This window comes from Dendropsophus ebraccatus, chromosome 3, assembly GCF_027789765.1.
Source record: "Dendropsophus ebraccatus isolate aDenEbr1 chromosome 3, aDenEbr1.pat, whole genome shotgun sequence".
Taxonomy (NCBI): domain Eukaryota; kingdom Metazoa; phylum Chordata; class Amphibia; order Anura; family Hylidae; genus Dendropsophus; species Dendropsophus ebraccatus.
In genome coordinates this window covers 180,634,134-180,645,089 of record NC_091456.1, presented here as the reverse complement: position 1 = coordinate 180,645,089, position 10,956 = coordinate 180,634,134, and the positions used below count along the sequence as shown (strand labels likewise).

At 46.1% G+C, this 10,956-nt stretch overlaps 1 protein-coding gene across 1 annotated transcript in view; it reads left to right on the top strand.

Moving 5' to 3' along the window:
- The first annotated feature begins 283 nt into the window (after window positions 1-283).
- PIK3C3 (phosphatidylinositol 3-kinase catalytic subunit type 3) overlaps window positions 284-10,956 on the top strand; it is a 148,673-nt gene continuing 138,000 nt past the window's right edge. The window contains exons 1-4 of the mRNA XM_069963251.1: window positions 284-436; window positions 1,241-1,429; window positions 4,424-4,567; window positions 5,593-5,722. Coding sequence (XP_069819352.1) covers window positions 369-436; window positions 1,241-1,429; window positions 4,424-4,567; window positions 5,593-5,722 — 531 coding nt within the window. The 5' untranslated portion in view covers window positions 284-368. The remainder of the gene's footprint in view (window positions 437-1,240; window positions 1,430-4,423; window positions 4,568-5,592; window positions 5,723-10,956) is intronic.

Below are 10,956 nucleotides of genomic sequence, written 5' to 3'. Positions count from 1 at the left end.
AAGAGCTTATGATCTATAAGAATTATTTTTGTCTGGGAGCCTCCTGAACATTGCTGGAGAGTTGGTAAGTGTATGACACCTGAAGATAAATGTGCCAATCACAACATGGCGGCTCAGTTATTAATTCACATAGTACAAGCGAAGCTGCCAACCAGAAACGGCAGCCGGCGGAGCTCACGTGATAACAGGATTAGAAAGGCGAAGATGTGTGTTCTCTGATTGGTGGAAATGTGGCCGGTTGCCATGGCTGCGGCTGACCCTATACAGCCAATGAGAGAACGTTTCCGGGTCATGCCGGGTCACGTGATGTTGTTTTTCTGGTTTCCTGTCATAAAGCCGGGAGGAGGTCTGTGCCCCCAGCTGCAGCAATGGGGGAGTCGGATAAGTTCTACTATGTGTACAGCTGCGACCTGGACATCAGTGTACAGCTCAAGATGTGAGTCCTACGTGTGTGAACTGTGACTGACGCTAACCGCGAGCATAACCCGATAATCACCCCCAGCATGTCTTCCCTGCCCCTCACCCAGCATGTCACCCCTGCCCCTCACCCATCGTGTCACCCACTGCCCCTCACCCATCATGTCACCGCTGTCCCTCACCCATCATGTCACCCCTGCCCCTCACCCGTCGTGTCACCCCCTGCCCCTCACCCATCGTGTCACCCCCTGCCCCTCACCCATCGTGTCACCCCCTGCCCCTCACCCATCGTGTCACCCCCTGCCCCTCACCCATCGTGTCACCCCCTGCCCCTCACCCATCGTGTCACCCCCTGCCCCTCATCCATCGTGTCACCCCCTGCCCCTCACCCATCATGTCACCCCCTGCCCCTCACCCATCGTGTCACCCCCTGCCCCTCACCCATCGTGTCACCCCCTGCCCCTCACCCATCGTGTCACCCCCTGCCCCTCACCCATCGTGTCACCCCCTGCCCCTCACCCATCGTGTCACCCCCTGCCCCTCACCCCTCGTGTCACCCCCTGCCCCTCACCCCTCGTGTCACCCCCTGCCCCTCACCCATCGTGTCACCCCCTGCCCCTCACCCATCGTGTCACCTCCTGCCCCTCACCCATCATGTCACCGCTGTCCCAGCCTGTTACGCTCTGCTCCTGCCCCACCAGTCTCTACATGTGGACAGCTTTGGTTTTAGACAGCAATATTTTACATTCTCTGCGGTTCACACAGTAATGTTATGAGCCCTGTTATACTTTCAGTTATTATATCATTTTTTGTATGTTTTTAGAGGAAGCCTGGAAGGGAAGCGCGAGCAGCGGAGCTACAAGGCGGTGCTGGAGGACCCCATGCTGAAGTTCTCTGGCCTCTACCAGGAGGCATGTTCAGATCTCTATGTTACATGTCAGGTCTATGCAGAAGGGAAACCCTTAGCTCTCCCAGTGCGGACGTCATACAAAGCCTTCAGCACCCGATGGAAGTAAGTCCAGTGTGTGACCACGATATATGGGAGCCAGGAGCCCATTTTATTGGGGAAAAGGAGGGAGACCCCAATTCTGGAAATATATCCCCCTCCCGGGGTGTGTCATGGGGAAAGGGATAAAGAAAGAGCCTGACAATAGTTCCTTGACTATTTCCCCATCCTCCAGAGAGGAGAGGAATTTGCATTGCAGATCTTATGACTGTGTTCTTGAAGATAGATCACATGAGCCATTCAGTGCCTGGACAAAGAGAATACGTGTTACGAGTATGATGAACGGAGAGCTGAAACAACTAGTGCTATTCATGTTACTATAATAACTTATTATCAGGGAGCGCTATTTACCATTATACCGTAACTGCTAAGGGAAATGGAACAGCTGCCCAACTTTATAACAAGACTAGACCGGAAAAGGGATAAAGATGAAAGCAAATATTACTATATAGTATCAAATGGTAAAGGGGAACTCCAGATAAGGAAAACTTTTTTTTTTCTATTAGAAGTACATTAAAAGTTATATATATGTATCTATATAATGTATTACCATATCTGTGTGGTTCTGCCACAATGGTAGCTGACTGGAAAGCATTGCATTGGAACCTGTAGTACTGTGTACAACTGCTCAACCAGGAAGTATAGCCACACTAAAATTCAGAACAAAAAAAACCCAAACAAATGGATTTTTGTTAGTTTCAAAGCTGGGATAGATAAGTAAGCAATGCTATTTACTTCTGCAGAAGGTTCTTTTTTTTTTTATTTCTTTTACCTCTACCTGGAGTTCCTCTTTAGGGTAGCTTCACACGTACTGTATCGCTGCGTATTTAGCGCTGTGTTTTTATCACTGCGTTTTTATCGCTGCGTGTTTGGTGCGATTTTTACATGCGAGTTTTGATTTTCACATGAAAATCATGTGAAAATCAAAACTCGCATGTAAAAATCGCACCAAACACGCAGCGCTAAATACGCAGCGATACGGTACGTGTGAAGGCACCCTTAAAGCCAATGTACCACTTTGCTACCTGAGCTACTCTGGCGTATACATCCCAGTGGCATGGAAATAGGGCCGCTCTATACACTGGAGGCGGACCTGGCGCCCATTAGTGTCTCCATCTCATCTCCCCGTGGGGGCTCACCTTCTTCAGAATCAAGTCTGGCTGTGTCACTGAGGGTAGGGGATATCTGTGTACTGGGGGTACTGGTCCTGCTTCCAGTGCCTAGAGTCATCCTCTTTGCATGTCAGAAAACCGACGCAGATGGCTGGAACTAACTGGCGGCTTTAAAAATGGACCAAACTACTGGGATGTACGCGCCAGTTCCAACTATGTGATGTTAAAAAAAAAAAAAAAAAATTAGGTAGCTAATTGGTACATTCACTTTAAAGTGTCACTGTCGTTTGGGAAAAATGTTGACATGTCGTAGAGACTTATCTGGTTCTGAATGTTCAGACCTGTACCGATCAGGAGAACGAATGGGTAGAAGACGTGCAGCAGCATGGTACGCTCCCTTCATCATGAGTCAGGCTCATAATGGAAGTGTATGGAGAGCTACTCTTTTTTTTTTTTTTTTTTTTTTTCTTACGCAGAGTAGGGCGCGGGCCGTGCTGCAGCACGTCTTCTCCCGACTCGTACTCCCTTTCATTAAAGGTCTAAACACTCAGACCTGGACCGATCAAAACTTTTGACATGTCTCTGTGACATGCCCAAAATTTTCCCAAACGACGCTTTAAAGCATTACTGTCACTTTAAAAAAAGTTTTGAACAGTTGGAGTGTGGGTGTTCGGACCACCAGAACAGGGTAGGAGAATCATGTGGCTAAGCGCTTCACTCTCTACTCACTGTTTTTTTTATATTAGGCTATGTTCACACTATGTATATTTTCATAAAACTATGGCCAATTGCAACAACGGCTGTGATTAATACGAAAATATATGTTACATTGCCGTCTATGGAATCCCCGCCGGAGTGTATACAAATAGTATATGCTCCGGATGGGATCCCTAGCGGTACCGTAGAAAACTGACTTGCCAATTTTCTGTGGCTTCTATTCATTGAATAGCAGCCGCAGAAAACCCTGTCAGTGCACAGCATAGCGTGCAGTGGAGAGTTCTGATGTGGGCGCGCACGGACGTGCCCGCATCAGAACTCGGCGGCGCTAGAGATCATCTGGCTGGTACTGCAGTACCGGCCGTGATGATCTTTTCTGAGACCGGCCGTTCCGTGACCTGGCTGGGTCACTTAACAGCCGGTCTCATACTACGTGTGAACATAGCCATATTGTAGAAGTCAGGCTCCATAGCTTTACAGTGGAGTCTGAATCTTTCCGCAAGACTGAGGAAAGAAGTGCTCAGCTGCAAGCTTTCTCCAGGCCTTTCTAGCAATTAGTGGTGGTCTGAGCACCGGGACCCTCACCTGGCCTTATTTTTGGACCAATTAAAACCACAGCTGGGTTACCAGGGACCACCCAGAACAGTGAAGGAATCCTCAGGGTGCCTTTACACAGAGAGATTTATCTGACAGATTTTTTTCAGCCAAAACCAGGAATGGATTTGAAAAGAGGAGAAATCTCAGTCTTTCCTTTATGACCTGTTCCCTGTTTGTAGTCTGTTCCTGGCTTTGGCTTCAAAAATCTGTCAGATAAATCTCTCTGTGTAAATCCACAACAAAAAGTCTTTTTAGCAGCACAAGTATAGGCAGATAATGTGGGTGCACGCCTCACCAAACCGGATCAGGTTGGCATCAGGTAATCCAAAAAAGAGCGGAGGAGACAGCACTTGCAAAAGTAGTCCTTAGAGTTTATTACACAGCAGTGCCACGTTTTGGCATGGTAGCCTTTTAAAGGCAGCTTGCACTCTGGTTTTACACATTTGTGTCGGTTTCATAGCCTTAATGAATCAATGTCTGGGAATGGGATTAGGATGTTTGTACTGTAAATGTGCTCCTCCCTGATTATTACTTATTACAGGTCAGTGATTGAATAAACTTTGCTTCTTTTTAGCTGGAATGAATGGCTAAAGCTCCCGGTGAAGTACGCCGACCTCCCTAGGAGTGCACAAGTGGCTCTTACTATATGGGACGTCTATGGACCTGGAAAAGCAGTTCCCGTTGGGGGAACAACAGTGTCTCTGTTTGGGAAGTACGGGTAGGTCTATAGAATGCAGTATATGGGTAAAGGCTGAGCTTGGGGGAGGGGGTCATCTTCTGTCAGGTTTTTTGCTGGGTTTTCATGTGGAAGAATTACTTAAAGTGTCACTGCCGTTTAAATTTTATTTGCAGAAATCAATAGTCCAGGCGATTTTAAGAAACTTTGTGATTGGGTTTATTAGCCGAAAAATGCATTTTTATCATGAAAAAACAGCTTGAAGCTCCTCTGACGTCAGCACTGACCTCTGAATACCGGCTTTCACACGGGTTCCGCTGTGTAATCCTTTTTTCTCTGCTCTCTGCTGGCGACTAATCTCCCTCCTCCCCCCTCCCCTCTCCATAGGTTACACAGGGCTCGACTGATGTAAACTAGTCGAGATTTCCTGATAATGAGCAGTGAATGAGAGAGAGAGGAGGGAGGGGGGGGGGGGCTGGGGAAAGTCTTTTTGTATGCAGATAATGGCAGATTTGCCTAATAAACCCAATTACAAAGTTTCTTAAAATCGCCTGGACTATTGATTTCTGCAAAAAAAAATAAAAATAAATAAATAAATAAATTGACAATTTAAATAACAGTAAATCTGGCTGGGAGGCCTCTTCGCACACACACCCAATCAGGCGAACAAGGGTTACGGCTGTATCCCTTGTAAGTATATGTCTCCAAAAAAGTATAATTTATGGATATGAACTGAATGGTAGTCACTATTTTAGTCTACGACAATCGGCAGGCCTGCCATGAGTACACCTTGGTATACGCTGGCATGTGATATGTGTGTTAGTAGTTTGATCAGAAGGAGCAGATTTCTTACAGTCAGAAAAACAGCAGCGTTCCCTCATGTCCCTAGCTGCCTAATGGATAAATGAAGCAGCTCCTGGATGGCCGTGCAGCTTCTCTTCACCTCTGTGACTGTATTTTCCTGATATACAGGGCGATGCTATTTATACATTAGTTTCAATGTGTACATTGGCCAAGAGGGCAGATCACCTAAACCTTCTTTCTTTCCTGATTTCATGTGGGCCCAGGATGTTCCGGCAGGGGATGCATGACCTAAAGGTGTGGCCGAATATCGAAGCCGATGGATCAGAGCCGACCAAAACCCCTGGACGGACGAGCAGCTCTTTATCTGAAGATCAGATGAGCAGATTGGCCAAGGTAAGTCGCCATTTTCCAGAACTCCGATTTCCTTTGTTTTTGTAGTTGCCGTGAGTTACAATCTATTCGCACAACATTTTACGGTGTCCATCAGGCGTCCACATAGGGAGGATTTCCTGATCTATACCTATGACACATGCCACTACTTATACAGATGCAGGAATAGTTCTGTAGACAGCACTGTTCCAAGTAAATGTATAGCGGCCCAGTGAAGACCAAAAGGATACGGCAAACAAACACTGAGATGATGTTATCCTAGAAACAGCACCACTCTTGTCTTTAGTTTGGACGTAGTGTTACAGTGCATCCTATTGAAGTCGATGGAGCAGAGTATACATCTTCTATGCAGACTCGTATGTCTTGGTGACTGCAAACAACAGCCCCCCAACGTCATCATTCTTGTCTACCTCCTTCTAGGCATTGTAGAGGCATATGTGGTCTCTTACCGTAACAACGAGAAAAGAAGATTTCACTGTGATCCTGGAAAGAGGTTTTCACAGTAAGAGAAGAACTGCATACAAAAGAGATGCGGGTGTTGAAGACAGCCTCAAATTGTTATCCAGCCATAGAAAAACATGGCTTCTTTCTTCCAGAAACAGCACCACTGTTGTCCTCAGTTTGGGTGTACTTTTCCAGCTCAGTTCAATTGATGTAAATGGAGGTGAATTGTAATACAAGACACAACCTAAGGGCAGGGATGGTGCTGTTTTTTTTAAAGAAAGTAGATGTGTTTGTTTGTTTTTTTTCTAACCCTGGATAACCCCTTTAAACCCAAACCTGTAACCATAGTAAGATGAGGTCCACTACTTAGACAATAAAGAGGGTTCTAGTCTTGAAAGTGTTTTTTACAGTAACAGCAGGAAAACTACAGACCCGTCTACCCAGAAGTAGCCTCACACCCAGCCCTGTATAAATATATCAAGAGGGTATACACTCCATCTACAGTGTAAAAGATTCTAGTCTAGGAAGGAGTCTTTACAGAAAGAGCAGAACGGCCTCTTATTAGATCTGTTCAATCCTTTTACGTCTTTGTTGGATATAAGTTGTAGGCATATTCCATGAGTACTCCCAGTCTTATATCCTTGGCGTATACCACTTTACAGCTGTATATGTCATAACTTTACTCTTTCCCCGTCACCTCCCATGTGGCTGTTACATCTAGTTCATTTTGTATACATGGCCGCTCTTTCTTCTTTCTTTTTTTCCCCCCTTGCTCTTCATACGAGAAGCGCTGACTTTTTGGAAGCTTTGAGCGACAGATGGCACCAGTCCACGGCGGCAATAAATACGTCCGCCATCTCCTGCGCTGATTTACGACATCAATAAACACAGCCTTTGTTTTCGTGGAATAGCAGCGTTTTATAAGGCCGGCTCACCTTCACATTAAAGAAAAACCTAATTAAAGGCTTCGTTTTTACGGCCTCAAGTTATCTGAGAAGATTTAACAGCACCAAGGGCAGAGGGTGGATGGGGGAGAGGAAAGCTCCCGCTGACGGCCTGTTCTGTTCTCTGTTCTGTCTTTAGATTTAAAGGGACAAGTCCCTTGCAGATCTCCTAAAAGGGTTAAATCCTGATTTAAAGTCCATATATTATATCTTAAGAAAATGGCTTCCAGAGGCAGGAAGGCAGGCAGGGAATAATGGCTCAATGTATAACCCCCTCCCTATAATAATGATTGCCAGACCTGCCGGGAGAGCTCTATAATCTCCTATAGGAAATGTTGGGTTTAAAACTTGGCTGTTCTTAAAGGGGTCATCCAAAAAAATGGGCTTTTCCTTCCTGAAACAGCGCCACTGTTGTCCTCAGTTCGGGTGTGTAGGTTTTACAGTTCAGTTTCATTGAAGTGAATGGAGCTGAATTTTAATACCACACACAGCCTAAGGACAGGGGTGGCGCTGTTTTTGCAAGAAAGTAGCTGTGCTTTTGCAAATTCTGGATAAACCCTTTAATATTGGCAATACTTCCCATGGACAGATATCCTGTGAATGTACCTAAAGAGGCTTTCTCCTCTTATGTCACTAGGATATACTATCACCTTATTATAGATGGGGGGGGAGTCAACAATCATGAGTTTTCCTCAGTTCCCTGCGTTGCCGGGTGTAAACACTATAGATGATGTAGCACTACACCAGTGCTATGTCCTCTTCATCCTCTACACATGATAGCCTGTCCTGGTGAAATTGTATCACTTTATGAGATGATAAAATCCTTTTAAAGGGCTACTCCAGAGGGAAAAAAATTAAAACCAACTGGTGAAGAAATGTATACAGATTTGTAAATGTACTTATTTGTAAATTTGTAATTATCAGCTGCTGTATGTCCTGCAGGAAGTGGTGTATGCTTTCCAATCTGACACAGCGCTGCCACCGCTGTCCATGTCAGGAACTGTGCAGAGCAGCAGATATTTTTGTAGGGGTTTGCTACTGCTCTGGACATGTGTGGGGGGGCAAGTCAGGTTCTTGATGTTACCCCTGGCAGCTCCAGGCTTCCAGTTAGCTTATGGCAGGGGGCGGAGATGAGAGCTGCTGAGGCTGTGTGGTGGCGGCGGGAGGGGGGGCGGTTGCTTTCTTGGTGTGACTCCCGGAAGCTCCCGGCCTCTAGTTAGCTTATGGCAGGGGGTGAGAGACGGATGTTGAGAGCTGCCGGGGCTGTGTGGTGGTGGTGGTGGCGGGGGGGAAGTTTGGTGTTTGTGATCGGCCCTGGTACTACTCCTCCCATCATCTGCTCATACAATGAGCGCTCCTGAGCATGGGTCAGGAGCGCTCATAGTATGTGCAGATGATGGGAGGAGTAGTACAGTATGTATCTGTCCCACACACCAGGGAGGGAGGGAGGAGGTAGTTAGATGTACGGGCACCTCGCTACCTCCCTGCTCGGTGCCATCCATCTCTCTCCATTACATATTAAAAAATACATTTTGGCAGGAGTTGTCCTTTAACGTCAGCAATCTGTATACAGTATATGTATTCATACTGCTGCTGCCCCATGCAGTAGGAATATATATAGTTCCTGCTGTGCATGGGCTTTAATGTGTGTGGGGCTATCTTAATGTGATCAGCCCTGCACACATGAATGCACCAAGAGGAGGCATTAATGAGCTTTGGGCTTTGGTGATGAAGGGGTTTATCAGTGGGAGATCTACATTGATCCAAAGACCTGTGGCCCTAGTTGCGGTACCTTATTATAGGGAGGGGAGAGGAGGGGGAGACAGAGAGAAAAGCCCACACAGATTTTTTGTGTCTTCAGTAGAAAGCAGCAGCTCAGAACTGGGGGAAGGAGACTGAATAGATAATAACATGGAGTAGTCTCCAAGAGGGGAGCTCAGGCACTAAGAAACATAAAAATGATTTATCCACGTCCATTGGCTTTAATGTCTGTGCAAGGACCAGAAGCAAGCAGGGAATTATGTGCTTTAATTGTTTCTCATGAACTCTCTTTAATTCAGGAGTCTGGTATGGAGCGAGTGGAGGAAGTAAGTACGTGTGTTCCCAGCATGCACTGGGTAGTGTGGTGAGCTTGCCGCTTTGGGGTCACTGACACGGCTGCCTTCAGGTTGCAGTGATGTGCTGTTTGTGGAGTGGAGTTGTCTTCTTAGCAGATAGATGAGGGGCGAGTCAGACATTTTCCCTTCTGGTGTCATAGAGGCCTCTCTCAGCTGAGTGGCCCATTGTAAAAAGGTCCCAAAAGAGTGATGTTTCCTTCCAGAATCCTGCTGCACGCTAGTTCTGTAATGAAGATTAGGTAATGAAGATAAGTTTTGTCCTGTTTGCTCCTTTTAAACCCTTTTTCTCTTAAAGGAAAGTCTTCATCAGTTTCATGCTTTCTGAAATATGGACAGTCCACTATAACCTATGAAGGGGGGAGGGGCGGAGGGGGATGAGTGAGCAGGAAGAGGAGACAAGCAGCTATTTAGTTTGAAGACTGTCTGGGCACATAAAACACTGGATTTACAGGTCAGAAAGGTCAGTGCTTATCTGGGAACTTGGTGAGATAAGATTGTAGGATGATGTTCTTTTCTGTGCTGCCTTTTCTCCTCTCCATGCTCACTCAGCCCTCTTCAAAATTCTATGAAGGCCCTTGAAAGAGCCCCCGAAAAAATTATGAGCATTATCGTCTATCCTTTTTACCACCTGTTCACGCTGCTCGGGCCTCAGCAGCGATGTACCCTGGCCCCTGCTTAATTGTCCAATGAACCCAGGGATGCTGGATGAATGTAATGCTGGCTGCCCCTCCGGAACAGGAGGTGACAGGTTCCCTTTAATAGCTGTATATCTTTGGCTTAATGTGTTTTTTGCTATCATTTTAGCCCTAAAAAGGGCTTTTGTGGGTCCCTCCTGCCTAATATGACCGAATACCTGACTATCCCTGCTATACACTGTCTCCCTGTCTAATACCTGACTATCCCTGCTATACACTGTCTCCCTGTCTAATACCTGACTGTCCCTGCTACACACTGTCTCCCTGTCTAATACCTGACTGTCCCTGCTACACACTGTCTCCCTGTCTAATACCTGACTGTCCCTGCTACACACTGTCTCCCTGTCTAATACCTGACTGTCCCTGCTACACACTGTCTCCCTGTCTAATACCTGACTGTTCCTGCTACACACTGTCTCCCTCTCTAGCTCTAAGTCTCATCTGAAAACGAATCTCATATCTCATATCCACTAGTTCAATCGAATACCTACTCAATCGAGTAGTACTTTACCTCTACTTCTGATCTTTCCCCCAATAACCCCTTAGAGTGTGCCCCCTTTTTTGTGTCCACTTTTTTTGCTTCTGGACATTATTTCCATTAACATATATAAAGGTTTCGATCATGTCCCCCTTTCCCTTCTTTCCTCCAGACTATACAGATTCACATCCTTATGTCTTTCCTAATATGTTTTATGCCTGACCACCTCCACCATTTTTGTAGCCGTCTTTGGACCCGTTCTATTTTATCAATATCATTTTGTAGTTAAGGTCTCCAGAACTGGACACCTGCTTACATAACATGACAGCTGTGACTAGTAACGGCTAGATCTCTGTCCATTGCTTACATAGGAGCCACATACCCCATACAGGGGATTAAAAGGGTTACTTCCGTAGATGTACAATGTCACTATAACAGCTTGACCCATCTTCTGCTTCCCACAAAACCCCTTTAAATCCCTGTTGACTCTCTTTACTGGTCCTGTAGGCGGTCCTCCTCAGTGATTGACAGTCTTCTCTATACACAGATCGCTGTCAGT